Source organism: Mauremys mutica, chromosome 13 (assembly GCF_020497125.1).
Source record: "Mauremys mutica isolate MM-2020 ecotype Southern chromosome 13, ASM2049712v1, whole genome shotgun sequence".
NCBI lineage: Eukaryota > Metazoa > Chordata > Testudines > Geoemydidae > Mauremys > Mauremys mutica.
In genome coordinates, this window is record NC_059084.1 from 48,069,314 (window position 1) to 48,086,662 (window position 17,349).

Sequence of the window (17,349 nt, forward strand, 5' to 3'; positions counted from 1 at the left end):
TCCCATGACTTCAGCAGACCCTCCTGCAGGAGGTCCACCGAAGCCACGGGACCAGGGACCCTCCGCAAGCAAGCCGTGGAAGGCAGCCTGCCTGCCGCCCTTGCAGCGACTGGCAGAGCGCCCCCAGTGGCTTGCTGCCCCAGGCACGTGCTTGGAGCGCTGGTGCCTGGAGCCACCGCTGAGTACAAGCTTTGCTCAGAGAAAAGTGTAACCCTAATCTCTCCTATACACAATGCAGAAGCCATCTATTCTAAACAGCAGTAGTACAAGCTGCAGACTCTTCAAAAGACATTAAAAAGCAATAAATTTATTGTCTTCATTATATTCTTTTTTCAGCAAGAGTCCAAAAAGACTGAATATCTTAGAAAATATAGAAGATACACTGTGACTGAAGCTCAAATTAGTCCAACCTGGGAAAACCCTCTGGCTTTCTCATGAGCGATCCTTGGCTGTTGTCTTAAAATTACTCCAGCTGTTATTACTGGCTTTGGAAAGTATCTACCAAGATGGGACGGATCTAAGGAGTGAGGCTGGTGGATCATTTTTGCTACTACGTTCAGAGAAGACTATTGCCATTCTCTCTCTCATAAGTCTACTGTTGAAACCACTTGGATCATTAAACAATGCCATCCAGGCATCTGCTACAACAGTAACAGATCTTTGTCCAGCCATAGAAGCTACATTTGGATCAATCAGAGAGCTAGCCATTGAAAAAGTACTGGAAGAAGCAAAGACTTCAGTCCAGAAGTTGACTAATGAAGTCATTTATATTGAATTCTTAAAGGAAGAGGGCAAGAAGTGTTTGTTAAGGCTACTGAAAAATTACACAGACTTGATTACTAAAAATCTACAAGAACGACTTCTAGATTCTATTCAACCTCTATGTAACTTTTACAGACCCCTGTCCTATAAAACACTAACAGTTGAGTGGAGTGAGGCACTACCAGCAATGAGGCTGCCATGTGCTCAGGACAGAATAGAGAATTTGAACACAGAATGGGAATATCATAGGACGAATGAATGAAGCTTTGACTTCAAGTTCTTTTTTTATTATCACTAGTGGCGTGAGCTGATCTTTATGCCATATTTCCTGGGATGAAAGAAGTAGGAATTCATCTCTTGCTACTCCCAGTCACAACAGCTACAGGTGAGGGTTCTTTTTCATCATTGAATAGAATTTTGTGTTCAGAAAGAGGTTGCCTTCTGTCTGATGATGTGAATGAACTAATGAGCATATCAGTTGAAGGAATGGAAGTACCGGACACACGAGAAGCCACAATAGATGAATGCATTCCAGTCAAGAAGTTAATTAACAGAGTTGTGCAAAATTATAACAAGAAACCAAGAAGGATGTAGACTTAGCACTTCATAGAAGGCTTGAGTAGCCAACTTTACTTTGTGTGATGATTTGAAAACATGAGTTAAATCTAATAAAATGGTCATGAAACATTTTCAGTTCTTACTATGGTGTCTTTCAGCCCAACTTCACCCTCAAGGTCCCACCCCCCCATTGGCTCTGACCCCCCCTGTAAATTCAAACCCTCCCTCCCAAATTTCAATTACTGGGGAAACACTGATGATGTCATCCAGGGCTGAGGGGCGGGGCTCTTTTATTTCCATGGTGACTCTATGAAATTGTAGAACTTTATTGTGGGCTGGATCCTTAGCTGCACCGTTCACGCTGAGACTGTGATTTCCAAATGTCACATGGATGAAAAAACAAAACAAAACGTGAGTCTCTTTTGAAAGTCCCAGCAGTGCCCACATTTACCTGCTCGCTAGAGTGGGGATCATTCAGCTCCACCCACTGACACCCGCGGAGTGTCCGGGTGGTGATTTCCCAGTGTCCGTGGGGTGAAAACAATCCACGAGCCGCTTGGGAAAGTCCCGGCGGTGCCACATCCCCAGGCTCAGCGGAGTGGGGTTTGTTCAGGCGCTGGGTGATCTCTGCCCACAGCCCCGCCCGGACTCTGAATGGCCCATTTCCATATCCAGCCTCCAGCTCTCCGTGCCTCAGTCTCCCCGCTCTGACCCAGGGGCTGGGATAGTTCCCGGCCTCCCGGCGGCGCTGTGGGGAGAAAGGCGATAACCGCGTGTGAAGGGCCGAGACGCCACGGTGAGGGGCCCCACACGGGTTATAATGAACTAATCACCTTCCGCTGCGTTAATCCGCTAAAGTCCCAGTTTGCTGAAAGGGCCAGAGCCTCCCTGGTGTAAATCCGGAGTAACTCGAGTCTAGCGGAAGCAGCTGCGGTGACTTTACAACAGGGGAGGATTTGGCCCCATGAGAAATTCGCTCCATCGGTTGGGTCTGATGCGAACCGCAATGCGCTTGTCCCGTTTACACTGACAGACGCTGCCCTGTGAGTCTGACACCGAGACGGGCCCGGGACAGCCAACGTGCCAGATCTGCGAGGGGAGAGCGACTGAGAACAGGACTCACTCCGGTTTGCGGTTCACAGATGAAGCGGGGGATCTCTGCACCCAGCGGGGCTCTGGGCAGGAAGGGGGGACACGTTGCCCGGGAACGGAAGGGTTAAAACTGCCGGGAGGTTTGTGTTACAGTCAGCCGGGTGCCGGGTCTCCTGTCCCAGCCCGGAGCGGTGTGTGTGTCACTGCTGCCCCCGCGCGGCTGCCGGGAGAAGCGCGATTCCGCCCCCTGGGTTATTGTATGATCACAAACCGGTTTCGTGTCACTGTGTCTCTCGCACAGTAATAGCGGGCGGTGTCCTCGGGCTTCAGGCCGGTCATTTGCAGATACAGCTCACTCTTGGGATTATCCCTCGAGATGGTGAACCGGCCTTTCACTGAATCAAGGTAGCGTATATCACCCCCATCGTCGCTTATAAAAGCGACCCATTCTAGTCCTTTGCCAGGAGCCTGTCGGACCCAGTTCATGTAGGCGCCGCTGAAGGTGAAGCCGGAGGCTTTGCAGGAGAGGCGGAGAGAGTCTCCGGGCTTTTTCACATCCCCTCCGGACTCCACCAGCTGCACCTGGGACCGGACACCTGAGAACAAAGAGCGGTTACAAATCATTGTAATATGAGCTGCAGCCGTGTAATGTCCCCCTATTTCTCCAATTCAGTTACGGGGAGAAAATACCTTGTAAAGCCGCTACAGTGAAAAGCAAATGGAGCCAAAGCCTCATTGTCCCGGGCGCTGGAGGGGAAAGTTCTCAGGGACTGGCTGGTCACTGTACAGACCCAGGGGCTGCGGATTGTGGTCTCCGGGTGCAGCCTGGGCAGAGGGAGGCAGAGATTTAAAGAGGAAACTCTCAGTCTCATTTGCATATCCCGCTCCTTATAAGAGACCCAAACTGTGATGTGATTTCTTAGCGTTCAGAGGGAAGGAATCAGATTATTTCAGGCTGTGTGTTTGTGCAGCCCGGCACAGTGCGATGGGGTCCCAAGTACACATTTGATAAGGGAAAAGCAAAGAGAGGGAGAGTGTAAATCACTCCTAGAGGCTGGGGGAGGAGCAGCTGTGACGGAAGGTGTGTGGGTAACTCAGCAGCCACCCCAACCCACTTCCCGGGTTTCTGTGGGACCCACCAGCCCTTGGGATTAAACCCGGTACCGGCGCATTTCAGCAGGTGGATTCTCCGGGCTGCTTCGCTTCAGAACCGCCTGGGTCAGAACAACCTGCGGCTGGGCCCCCGTGGGAGGGGTGAGAAGGGAACAGTGAGGAAACCGGTCGCAACAAACACCCCCTCCCCCCCGTCACCTAACGGGAGACCAAACACACCCCCCAGGCAGAAGAGAGTCTGCGCTACAGTGAGACTCCATAGCAGCGGGGCGAGGGGAGGAGCTGGTTGCGGGGACTTTAGGAGTGGGGTCTCTGCAGCCCCTTGTTCTAAGCGAGAGAACCGCTCGGAAAGTGACCTGACAGTCTATGCACCGAGGCTGGGCGGAGATGAATAAAGTTCAGCCTGTGAAATGTTTGTGACCCGTTCCGGTGGAGTCTTCACCAGCAGGTCATTTACATTGTGGCTCTGGTCACCTGACAAACTGGGCTTCTGCCCCTGTTCTATACATCAGCTGAAGTCAACTCTAGAAATCTGAGCTGAAACTTGCCCCCTGTTCTGAAAGTGCAGGAGGCGCTGGGCATCAGAACAGGCCCACATCCCATCTGCTTGCAGAGGTTAAACATGGACCACGTGCGGCAGAGCAGGGGGGAATCCGGATTGTTCACCTCTGAACGTCCGCATGATATTGAGAAACTCCTCTGGGTGAGCTATGCCTTGTGCTTGGACGTGAGATGTACCTGAGGCAGCCGAGTGCACGTGTAAAAGCGGATCTCCCTAAACATTTATTTTTGTTATGAATTTGGTTTCTGTAAAGGGAAATCGTGTCTTACTAATCTATTAGAGTTCTTTGAAGGGGTCAACAAACATGTGGACAAGGGGGATCCGGTGGACATAGTGTACTTAGATTTCCAGAAAGCCTTTGACAAGGTCCCTCACCAAAGGCTCTTACGTAAATTAAGCTATCATGGGATAAAAGGAAAGGTCCTTTCATGGATTGAGAACTGGTTAATGGACAGGGAACAACGGGTAGGAATTAATGGTAAATTCTCAGAATGGAGAGGGGTAACTAGTGGTGTTCCCCAAGGGTCAGTCCTAGGACCAATCCTATTCAATTTATTCATAAATGATCTGGAGAAAGGGGTAAACAGTGAGGTGGCAAAGTTTGCAGATGATACTAAACTACTCAAGATAGTTAAGACCAAAGCAGATTGTGAAGAACTTCAAAAAGATCTCACAAAACTAAGTGATTGGGCAACAAAATGGCAAATGAAATTTAATGTGGATAAATGTAAAGTAATGCACATTGGAAAAAATAACCCCAACTATACATACAACATGATGGGGGCTAATTTAGCTACAACAAGTCAGGAAAAAGATCTTGGAGTTATCGTGGATAGTTCTCTGAAGATGTCCACGCAGTGTGCAGAGGCGGTCAAAAAAGCAAACAGGATGTTAGGAATCATTAAAAAGGGGATAGAGAATAAGACTGAGAATATATTATTGCCCTTATATAAATCCATGGTACGCCCACATCTCGAATACTGTGTACAGATGTGGTCTCCTCACCTCAAAAAAGATATTCTAGCACTAGAAAAGGTTCAGAAAAGAGCAACTAAAATGATTAGGGGTTTAGAGAGGGTCCCATATGAGGAAAGATTAAAGAGGCTAGGACTCTTCAGTTTGGAAAAGAGGAGACTAAGGGGGGACATGATAGAGGTATATAAAATCATGAGTGATGTTGAGAAAGTGGATAAGGAAAAGTTATTTACTTATTCCCATAATACAAGAACTAGGGGTCACCAAATGAAATTAATAGGCAGCAGGTTTAAAACAAATAAAAGGAAGTTCTTCTTCACGCAGCGCACAGTCAACTTGTGGAACTCCTTACCTGAGGAGGTTGTGAAGGCTAGGACTATAACAATGTTTAAAAGGGGACTGGATAAATTCATGGTGGCTAAGTCCATAAATGGCTATTAGCCAGGATGGGTAAGAATGGTGTCCCTAGCCTCTGTTCGTCAGAGGATGGAGATGGATGGCAGGAGAGAGATCACTTGATCATTGCCTTTTAGGTTCACTCCCTCAGGGGCACCTGGCATTGGCCACTGTCGGTAGACAGATACTGGGCTAGATGGACCTTTGGTCTGACCCGGTACGGCCTTTCTTATGTTCTTATGTTCTTATGAATTGGTGTCAGGGTTCCCCCTCCCACTACTCCGAACTAGGACCAGCTCTAGGCACCAGCAAAACAAGCACGTGCTTGGGGTGGCATATTTCCAGGAGCAGCATTCTGGCGGATATCTTCAAGAAGTCCAACATCAAGCCCCAGCTCTCCTTGGGCAACAAAGTGCCACCAACTGCCTGGATGTGGCAGGCGGCAGCCCTCTGGGCTACTGCTACAAAGTCTGACTGACCCCGGAGTCCGCCAAGAGCCACTTCATGTTCCTAAAGCCCTACAGCAGGGGTCGGCAACCTTTGGCACACAGTTCACCAGGGTAAGCACCATGGCTGGCCAGGCCAGTTTGTTTACATGCTGGGTCAGCAGGTTCCACTCATCGCAGTTCCCACTGGCCCCGGTTCGCCGCTCCAGGCCAATGGGGGCTGTGGGAAGCGGCACGGGCCAAGGGATGTGCTCACCGTGGCTTCTTGCAGCTCCCATTGGCCTGGGGTGGTGAACCATGGCCAGTGGGAGCCGCGATCGGCCAAACCTGAGGATATGGCAGGTAGACAAACTGGCCTGGCCTGCCAGGGTGCTTACCCTGGCGAGCTGCGTGCCAGAGGTTGCCGATCCCTGCTCTAGTCTGTATTTCACCTCCACACATATCACAGGCAGCGAGAGTTACTCAGGCCCTCTGGTGGCCCATGGAGTTTTCAGCTCCTCTGTCTCAATAAGAAATTCAGGCAAATACACCCAGCTCAAGCTGATTCAGATGAAGTCGTTGCTGAATGCTGCATCAGTACCGCACCCAGTCAAACAAACAAAAAAAACCCCAACAATATTGCAAAGTGCAAACATGTGTAAAAGCCAAAAAAAAAAAAAGGAGGGGAGGCAGCCAAAATTTTTTTGCATGAGGGGTTGGGGGGACCTAGAACCAGCCCTGCTTTGTACAATACTTGCTGAAAATATATAACAGTGGTTGCAACAATGAAGAGGACTCAGAGGGTCCCTTATTCTGTGTTGTGAAGCGCCTGGGATGGGGGATCATGTTTGTGCTTTTACCTAAGGGAGAAGTAAAATGAACTCAAATCCCAAGACATCCTTCGCTGGCCTGAAAGAGCATGTTCTGGGGTCAGGGAAAAGCTTCCCTTATTCCTCCTTGCCTTTGGGTTAGACCAGGGGTGAGCAAACTACGGTCTGTGGGCTGGATCGGGCCCATCAAGGCTTTGGATCTGCCCCATGGGATTGTCACCCCCTTGTGCCATGGGCCTCGCGCTACTCCCAGAAGCAGCCAGCACTATGTACCTGCGGCCCTTGGGGGAGGGTGGGCAGCGGGCTCCACGCTCTGCCCTAGCCTGCAGGCACTGCACCCCACAACTGCCATTGGCCGGGAACGGGGAACTCTGGCCAATGGGAGCTTAGGGGGAGGTAAGTCTCAGAGGGGGAGCTGTGTTAGTCTGGATCTGTAAAAGCAGGAAAGAGTCCTGTGGCACCTTACAGACTAACAGACGTATTGGAGCATGAGCTTTCCTGAGTGAATAGCCACTTCGCATGCATCCGACGAAGTGGGGATTCACCCATGAAAGTTCATGCTCCAATATGTCTGTTAGTCTATAAGGGGACCCAAGACTCTTTGCTGCTTTTAGGGGGAGGTACTTACAGGCGAGGGGAGCGCACGGAACCCTCTGCCTCCCCTCCCCCCCACTCAGGCGCCACAGGGACATGGTGCTCGCTGCTTCTGGGAGTGGCATGGGACCAGGGCAGGCAGGCAGGGAGCCTGTCTTAGCCCCAGTGGGAGCTGCTGCCACCCTGGAGCTGCTCCAGGTAAACAGCGCTGGGCAGGAGCCTGCCCCTCAAACCTCCCCTGCCCCCAAACCAATGTTCTCTCTAATTTTTGACAGGCTGTGTGCGCAAAAAAATTCTTCTGTGCAAATTTTTGTGCATGCAGTGTTTCGCCGTGTGCGCAGGGTTTAGGATCTGTGTGCACACACACATGCACAGCTTAGAGGGAACCGTGCTCTCAACCCACTGCCCTGAGCCCCCTGATGCACCCCACACCCTTCCTGCCCCCAACTTGCCTTGAGCCCCCCCACTTCCCTCCCCCTGCTCTGAACCCCCTCACTCACTCCGCACCCCCTCCTCCACCCCTGGGTTAGATTGTGGGAGACAAGAACATTTGGCACCTGGACCAGAATCTGAAACTAGAAACTCTCTGAGTACAAGGGGAAGCAGGTTCAGCCTTTTTGTAGCCATGGGAGACCTGACAGTGACAATTGGCTGGTAGCTAATGCAGGGTGGGAATGTCATACGAGACTTTGGGGAGTCCTGGGCCAAATCTCACTCAGTGGGAGCTGCGTTCTGTGACCCTAGTGCCCCCATGACTCCACCACCACCACCAACGGGCCTCTGCTTCTCCCTCAGTAGCCGCCTCTCCCGGATTGGGGTTCACAAATGAAGCGAGAGATCTCTGCACCCAGCGGGGCTCTGGGCAGGAAGGGGAGACACGTTGCCCGGGAACGGAAGGGTTAAAACTGCCGGGAGGTTTGTGTTACATTCACCCGGGTGCCGGGTCTCCTGTCCCAGCCCGGAGCGGTGTGTGTGTCACTGCTGCCCCCGCGCGGCTGCCGGGAGAAGCGCGATTCCGCAGCCTGGGTTTTTGTAGGATCACAAACGGGTTTCGTGTCACTGTGTCTCTCGCACAGTAATAGCGGGCGGTGTCCTCGGGCTTCAGGCCGGTCATTTGCAGATACAGCTCACTCTTGGGATCGTCCCGGGAGATGGTGAATCGGCCTTTGACGGAATCAAGGTAGTATATAGTACTCCCACCGGGGTATATTTTAGCGACCCATTCTAGTCCCTTGCCAGGAGCCTGTCGGACCCAGCTCATGTAGGCGTTGCTGAAGGTGAACCCGGAGGCTTTGCAGGAGAGGCGGAGAGAGTCTCCGGGCTTTTTCACATCCCCTCCGGATTCCACCAGCTGCACCTGGGACCGGACACCTGAGAACAAAGACAGGCCTTTAATATCGGTATAAAAACAGCGGTAACACAATATTCTTCTAACTCTGCAAGTTATTCGGAGGAGGAAAATACCTTCCAAAGCGGCTACAGTGAAAATTACAAGGAGCAAAAATCCCATTTTCCCAGGTGCTGGAGGGAAAAGTTCTCAGGGACTGGCTGGTCACTGCACAGACGCAGGGGCTGCGGATTGTGTCTCCGGGTGCAGCCTGGGCAGAGGGAGGCACAGATATAAACAGGAAACTGTCTCCCTCATTTGCATGTCCCCGCTTTATAAGAGACACACACTCCTGCTGCCAGCGATCTGAGTGACTCGCACTAGGGCTCCGGGTGCGGGAGTCAGACTGTCCCGTGCTGTGTGTCTGTGCAGCGCCGGACACAGGGTGCTGGGATCCTCCTGACACTTTCGGACCCCTGGGAGGAGTGAAAAGCTCCCTGCAGTGACTGTATTTCCCCACCCGGGAACTGAGGGCCTGGCTATTGTGAGGTGATACTGGGGCTGGGGGTGACTCAGTTCTGGAGCCCCATTCCAGGGGCACAAGGGCCATGCAACGTCCGGTCAGGGGGGGGGTCAGTGTCCGGGGAGGGGTCGTGTCCCGGGGATCCATTGGGCTGGGTCACCCGCTGGAGAGGGAAGATTCCCCATGGCGCGGGGAGGATTGGGGACGGAAGCCTCTTTCCCTTCCCGGCAGTGACCGGCTCCATTGAAATGATCCGTGACACTAGGAACGTGATCGGAGCAAGCCTGGCTCGTGCTTTGGGCCCGGTGTAGGGCCCGCCTGTGGGTGCAGGGGGGGAGAAGCTGGGGGGGGGGGAGGGGGGAGTCTGAGGACAGAGTTAAGTTTGCTGTGGAGCCTCCCTGGGATTAGTGGACCAAGCGCGGCCTGACCAGGGACCAGGGTTTCTTGCAATTGGTTCTGGCCACTAATAGAGACAGGAAAATGGCCTAGTTCAGTGGCTGTCCTGTCAGCCTTTCCAGACTGTACTGAATCAGGAGTCTGATTTGTCTCGCATACTCCAAGTTTCACCTCACATAAAAACTGTATCAGACATCAAAACACAAAAGTGTCACAGCACCTTATCGAGAAATTGCTGAGTCTCATTTTTATCATATAGTTAGAAAATAAATTGATTGGAATATAAATATTGTACTAAATTTCAGCCTGTAGAGCAGTATAAACAAGTCATTGTCCGTATGAAGTTTGAGTTTGTACTGAATTGGCTAGTGCTCTTTATGTAGCTTGTTGTAAAACTAGACAAATGTCTGGATGAGCTGATGCATCCCCAGGAAGACCTCCGCTTACCCCGTCTGAGAACCACTGCCCTGTCCCGCTCCTTATAAGGGACACAAACTCCTCTCCTCGGAGATGTAAATTATTAACACACTGGTTCAGAGCGGGGTCAGACGCTCCTTATGCTGTTGTATATGGGAGAAACAAACAGCTCCCTTAACCGGAATTCTTTACCCGGGGATTTGGGCCCCCTGTGAAATCTATTCTAGTCAACTAAGAGCTGGTGGGAGATTCCGCTCGGAAGCCCCCACTCCCCGTGCACCCTGGGGCGGTGGCTCTGTGGGGTCAATGACGGGGTCAGGTCCGAGGTTTTCACTGGTTTGGGGGACACCTGCTGGAGGGTGAAGATTCCCCGCGGCGCTGGGGCAAAGTGGCCCGTTCCTTTTCCCAGCAGGGGCCCGCTCCACGGACCTGCGCAGTGACCGGGGGCCGGGTCCGCAGCAGGAGCGCCTAGTGCACGGAGCAGGGCGGTGCTGCAGATGGTCGCTGGAGATGGGAGAAGTGCTCGGAGGAAAGTCTCAGGCCAGAGTTCAGAGCTGGATGCGCAGCGCCAGGGCGGTGAATGTGCTGAGGGCAGAATGTCTCCGGGGTGAGCGCAGAGTGTCACTGACAGCGGAGAATGTCGGGGGGGGGGGGTAGAAAAGCCTGGGGGGATTCTTCACCCGTGACTCCTCATTGCCTGGCTTCTCGGGGTTCGGGTTGATGGTGGGAATTTGCAGCTTAGAGGCCGGCCGGTGCAGTGCCTGGGTATGATGGGGATAACAGCGATGGGCCGGATCAGGAGTGGGTCTCGGGTGGGTTGAGCCGAAGTGTAATTCCTAAACCGGATCCTGGAGTTTGTCTGTGGGGAGGGGCTGCGGGTTTTTGTTGATTTGTTTGTTTGTTTCGAGTTTTCTTTTTAGGAGGTGCCAAAATTCCTGTGCTTTACATATTGCGGGGGGGATGTGTGGGGGCTGTAGCACATTCACACGCAGGGCTGCCCAGAGGGGGGGCAAGTGGGGCAATTTTTCCCAGCCCCGCTGGGGCCCCCACCAGAGCTTTTTGGGACCCCTGGACAGGGCCGCCCGGGGGGGGGGGGCAAAGGGGGCAATTTGCCCCGGGCCCCGGGCTCCGCAGGGGCCCCCAAGAGAAGAGCGCAGGCTCCCGCCTCCGCCCCTTTCCTGGAACGTCCTGCCGAGCCCCTGAGCCCCGCCCCGATCCGAGCCGCGTGGGGAGGGGGCGGGGCAGCTGCCTCCGCTCGGCATGGAGCTCCCAGCCCCGCCCCCTCACCACACGGGTCTGAGCGGGACGGAGCTCAGGCCCCTCCGGAGACGCGCTCCGGTAAGGGGGGGGGGGGAAGCGGGAGCTGCCGGGGCCGGGCCGGGCCGAGGGGGGGGGGGCCGGGAAGCGAGACCCGCCGCCGCCGCCGAAGCGCAGCCCGGTCTTCGGCGGCGGGGGGCCCCTTCTGTTCCGGAACCCGCCGCCTTAGTGCCCCGAAGACCCGCGGTGGGGACCCCCCCCCCCGCCGCGGGTCTTCAGCTTCGGCGGCGGGTCCCGGAACGGAAGGGCCCCCCGCCGCCGAAGACCCCGGGCCCCCGGAATCCTCTGGGCGGCCCTGCCCCTGGAGGAGTCCTTCACTGGCTCCGGGGGCCCCAGAAAACTCTCGCGGGGACGGGTCCCCAGAGCTTCTTCCGCTCGGGGTCTTTGGTGGTGGGGGTCCTTTCCCTCCAGGGTGGAAGGACTCCCTACCACTGAATTACCGTCGAAGCGGGACCCACCGCTGAAGTGCCAGGTCTTCTGCAGTAATTCAGTGATGGGGGTCCCCGCTGGGGGTCTTTGGGGCACTTCAGTGGTGGGTCCCAGAGTAGAAGGACCCCCCACCACCGAATTACCGCTGAAGGGGGCTTCCCGCTGCCAAAGACCCAAGGCCCCCTGAATCCTCTGGGTGGCCTTGGCACAGAGATATCGTTCTGGTTCAACCAGGGAGGAGTTAGAGCTTGAAGCTGGAGCACTGAGCAATTCTGGGAAGGAGATAAACTCCCCTCCTGTCAGAGTGAGATGAATCTCGGAAGGAGGGAGGATTATGAGAAATCTTCCCCTTTTGAGCAGGTGAGTTAATAATTGCCAAATAGTGGGCTGCTTCCTATACAATAGTGGGTGCTGACCCCTCTGGGAGACAGAAGTTTGAGTTACGTGGGCCCTTGGGAGAGCGTTAGTGCTGGCAATTCTTAGGGTCCCAGGCTAGGTCCATCAATGGCTATTAGCCAGGATGGGCTGGGATGGTGTCTCTAGCCTCTGGTTGCCAGAAGCTTGGAATGGGCGACAGAGGATGGATCACTTGATGATCACCGGTTCTGTTCATTCCTTCAGAAGTACCTGGTATTGGCCACTGTCGGAAGAAAGGATACTGGGCTAGATAGACCTTTGGTCTGACCCAGTATGGTTGTTCTCATGTTCTTATTCCTGGGGTCTTTCCCTTCATTTCTTAGGGGCACCAGAGACAAAATGCAGCAGCCAGGACTCCTGGGTTCCACTCCCAGCCTTGGGAGTTCTGCCTTTCAGTGCTAAGGGGTTGGATTCATGGAGTGCTTGTAACGCAAGGCAGAAGCAGTGTTGGCAGCTGCTCCTCCCTGGGAATCATAAACCCAGACTGGTTCTCCGCAAGGTTAGTTTTAGTGCAGGCTTTAATAGGATTTTCCTCACAGTGTGTATCTGACACAGTAATACACGGAGGTGTCTCCGGGCTGCAGGCCGGTCAGTTGGAGGGACACTTGGCCTTTGGAGGTGTCTCTGGTGATGGGGAGTCGACTTTTGAGAGCATTGCTATAAGCAGTGCCCCCATCAGCCCAGATACCTCCCATCCAGTCCAACCCTTTCCCCGCTGGCTGGCGGGCCCAGTGCGCCCCGTAGCTGGTGAGAGAGAATCCGGACACGGTGCAGGTCAGTCTGAGGGTCTCCCCGGGCTTCTTGACTCCCCCACCGGACTCCACCAGGCTGACCTGGGAATAGACACCTGCAGAGGGGGAGATAAAGGGGGAATATTGCAGTGATTCCGGAGGCGCAGTTATTAGGGAACACGCGGTACCGGGCGCGGAGCGGCAGCGCAGGTCCCGCCCGTACCCGCGGGGAGCAGCAGGAGGAAGGCGATGGCCAGGCTGGGGGTCACGTCTGCGGCTGGCGGCTCGGTCCCCAGGCGGGATGGGAAGCTGAAGCCCGGCGCTGGCTCTGAGCGGGGTGAGCGGCCGGGACTGGGCTATGAACAGGGCCCCGGGGAGCTCATTTGCATGGGCCGGGGGGTGGGGACAATATAACGGGGGGACCCAGCAGGCGTGTGACACTGTAGCTCATTGTGAAATCTAATACAGGTGGGTTAGAGAGTCCGACCTTAGCAGCGAATCTTCCCTTAAGGTCATGATTTTACCCTTATTTCATGTGTAAAACAACTGTATGGAAACAGTTGTGTTATCTATCTATCTATCTATCCCTGTACACCTCCTCTATCTATCTATCTATCTATCTATCTATCTATCCCTGTACACCCCCTCTATCTATCTATCTATCTATCTATCTATCCCTGTACACCTCCTCTATCTATCTATCTATCTATCTATCTATCTATCTATCTATCTATCTATCTATCTATCTATCTATCTATCTATCCCTGTACACCTCCTCTATCTATCTATCTATCTGTGGATTTTTGCCTCTCTTCCCCCCGCCCTCTTAAATGTTGGTGTCAGTGTTATCAACTGGGAGCAAGTTACAGTATTGATCCGTTCTGTTCTCAGGGTAACCCAGTCACTGAGTGTGGAAACAGATTTTGAAATGGTGATTTGGAATAATTCTGGTGTTTTTTTGCTACTGTGGAAGCAGAGAAAAGGATAAAGGGAATTTGAATGCAGATATCTTAACTTTTAGGAATAAAGTAAGAGTCAGACTAACACTAGCTTTAATAACATGAGATTTCAGGCAGGGCCTAGGCAAGTAGAAAGCAAGTGGAACAAAAAACTCTAAGAGATACTGTTTTTTGTCCTTGTGTTAGATAAGAATGGAATGTAGATTGTGGCAGAAATTCATGAGAAAAAGGGAGATATTAGGAAAGAATATGTATAAACAAGGTGCGGTTGTTGATCATTACTGTCTGCAAGAAAAGGTGTAAATGCTTGTCCTAATTGTTTATCTAACGGAGACCTGACTGGGACTGGGAACCCCGCCTGTGTGTACTCTCCCCTTGCAAGTGTCAGGAAAAATAAACTGTTGTGGACTTGTTGCAGCCAACCTGAGAGTGAAGACTCTGTTTTCTTCCATACTACATTGCTGGAAATAGTTTTGGAGTCACTGTGGCTTGGTCTGAGGAGAAGGGTCAGAGCTCTGGAGATGGGATAAAAAACCATCCCTGTGCAGAAGGGCAGCAGAAGGCTCCGCCAGTGGATAAATCCTACAGGAGGCTTAGGTGGGGCTCGGGAGCTGGAGAGGAGCTTCGGCTGACTCCTGTGAAAAGGGTGAATTTCACCCAGAGAATTATCATCCTCAGTACAAAAGCAATAGATGATCACTGACCACCCCCACTCCCACCCCCCGCCTTCCAGTCACTGGGGGGATCCACAGAGTGAGGGCGGATGCACCTGTTCTTTCCTCCTGCTCCGTGAAATACACCCTGGGCATCCGCTCCCTGCGCTCCCCAGGGGAATGGGGTCAGCAGAACCTCTGTCTCCTGTCTCTAGCCATTTCGCTGCCCCAAGCACGGTGACATGCCGTGGGGGGCTCTCTGCTGGTCGCCGGTCCCGCGGCTCCAGTGGACCTCCCACAGATGTGCCTACGGAGCGTCCGCTGGTCCCGCAGCTTCCGTGAAGCAGCCGCAGGCACACCTGTGGGAAGTCCACTGGAGCTGCCTGCCGCCCTGCCAGCGACCGGCAGAGCGCCCCCCGTGGCATGCCGCCCTAAGCATGCGCTTGGCACGCTGGTGCCTGAAGCCATCCCTGGTGGCAGGGAAAGCACTGGGAGGGGGAGGGGCAGGAACACAGCATGCTCAGGGAAGAAGTGGGGGAGGGGGGAGCTTGGCTGCTGGTGGGTGCGGGAGGAGCCCGCCCTGCACCAGGAGCCCCAGGAGCTGGCAGGACCAAGCTTCTGCCCCTGCAGGAGAGAGCAGTGGGTGGGGGGCAGAGAAGAGCTGGCAGGGCCTTTCTGCAGCCCAAGCAGGGTGGGACAGGCCGGTGCCCCTTTGGAGTCCGGGCCCAGTGCCATGGCACCAGTGGTACCTGGTAAACCTTGTACTGATCAGTGGCTGGGGAGGGGTGGGATCACAGGGTTGCACTGGGCTGGGACACTCACTGGAGAGTTAAGTCTCCCTGGGATGGGAAGCACGATGTGTCTGTGAGTCTTTCCATAGGTGAGGATGCAGGCAGCTCTGAAGTTATTACTGGCTTTGGAACGTATCTGCCAAGATGGGATGGATCTAAGTAGTGAGGCTGGTGGATCATTTTTGCTACTATATTGAATTCTTAAAGGAAGAGGACAAGAAGTGTTTGTTAAGGCTACTGAAAAATTACACAGACTTGATTATTAAAAATCTACAATAACAACTTCTAGATTCTATGTAGCTTTTACAGATCTCGGTCCTATAAAACACCAACAGTTGAGTGGAGTGAGGCACTACCAGCAATGAGGCTGCCATGTGCTCAGGATAGAATAGAGAATTTGAACACAGAATGGGAATATCATAGGACGAGTGAATGAAGATTTGACTTCAACTTCTTTTTTTATCATCACTAGTGGCTTGAGCTGATCTTTATGCCATATTTCCTGGGATGAAAGAAGTGGGAATTCATCTCTTGCTACTCCCAGTCACAACAGCTACAGGTGAGGGTTCTTTTTCATCACTGAATAGAATTTTGTGTTCGGAAAGAAGTCGCCTTCTGCCTGGTGATGTGAATGAACTAATGAGCATATCAACTGAGGGAATGGAAGTACCAGACACACGAGCAACCACCAAAGATGAACACACTGCATTCAACAAGTTCATTAAAAGAGTTGTGCAAAATTATAACAAGAAACGAAGAAGGATGTAGACGTAGCACTTCATAGAAGGCTTGAGTAGCCAACTTTAATTTGTGTGATGATTTTAAAACACCAGTTAAATCTAATAAAATGGTCATGAAACTTTTTCAGTTCTTACTATGGTGTCGTACAGCCCAGCTTCACCCTCACGGTCCCATCGCCCATTGGCCCTGACCCCCCTGTAAATTCAAACCCTCCCTCCCAAATTTCAATTACTGGGAAAACACTGATGATGTCATCCAGGGCTGAGGGGCGGGGTCTGTTAGCTCCATGGTGACTCTATGAAATTGTGAAACTTTATTGTGGGCTGGATCCTTAGCTGCACCGTTCACGCTCAGACTGTGATTTCCAAATGTCACATGGATGAGAAAACAAAACAAAACGTGAGTCTCTTTTGAAAGTCCCAGCAGTGCCCACATTTACCTGCTCGCTAGAGTGGGGCTCATTCAGCTCCACCCACTGACACCCGCGGCGAGTCCGGGCGGTGATTGCCCAGTGTCCGTGGGGTGAAAACAATCCACGAGCCGCTTGGGAAAGTCCCGGCGGTGCCACATCCCCAGGCTCAGCGGAGTGGGGTTTGTTCAGGCGCTGGGTGATCTCTGCCCACAGCCCCGCCCGGACTCTGAATCGCCCATTTCCATATCCAGCCTTCAGCTCTCCGGGCCTCAGTCTCCCCGCTCTGACCCAGGGGCTGGGATCGTTCCTGGCCTCCCGGCGGCGCTGTGGGGAGAAAGGCGATAACCGCGTGTGAAGGGCCGAGACTCCCCGGTGAGGGGCCCCACACGGGTTAGAATGAACTAATCACCTTCCGCTGCGTTACTGCGCTAAACGTCCCAGTTTGCTGAAAGGGCCAGAGCCTCCCTGGTGTAAATCCGGAGTAACTCGAGTCTAGCGGAAGCAGCTGCGGTGACTTTACACGAGCGGAGGATTTGGCCCTAGGAGCAATTCGCTCCATCGGTTGGGTCTGATGCGAACCCCAATGCGCTTGTCCCGTTTACACTGACAGACGCTGCCCTGTGAGTGTGACACGGAGACGGGCCCCGGGGGAGCCAACGTGCCAGGTCTGCCAGGGGAGAGCGACTCAGAACAGGACTCACTCCGGATTGGGGTTCACAGATGAAGCGGGGATCTCTGCTCCCAGTGGGGCTCTGGGCAGGAAGGGAAGACACGTTGCCCGGGAACGGAAGGGTTAAAACTGCCGGGAGGTTTGTGCAGGGGCGGCTCTACGAATTTGGCCGCCCCAAGCAGTCATGCGCGGGAGGTGTCCCGGAACCCGGGAGATCCAGCGGAGCCGCGGGCCGAGCGCCCGCTCCGCAGTCATGACT

The 17,349-nt window shown here is 53.4% G+C and overlaps 2 gene segments (V, D, J or C); both read right to left on the minus strand.

Annotated features, from left to right (window-relative positions):
- Nucleotides 1-2,664: 2,664 nt before the first annotated feature.
- Nucleotides 2,665-3,148, minus strand: LOC123347509. The segment is given in 2 exon segments: nucleotides 2,665-3,008; nucleotides 3,103-3,148. Coding segments are annotated over 2 exon segments (390 nt in total).
- A 7,370-nt stretch (nucleotides 3,149-10,518) lies between these two features.
- On the minus strand, nucleotides 10,519-14,632 carry LOC123347510. The segment is given in 4 exon segments: nucleotides 10,519-10,731; nucleotides 12,685-12,980; nucleotides 13,088-13,192; nucleotides 14,593-14,632. Coding segments are annotated over 4 exon segments (654 nt in total).
- Between the last annotated feature and the right edge of the window lie 2,717 nt (nucleotides 14,633-17,349).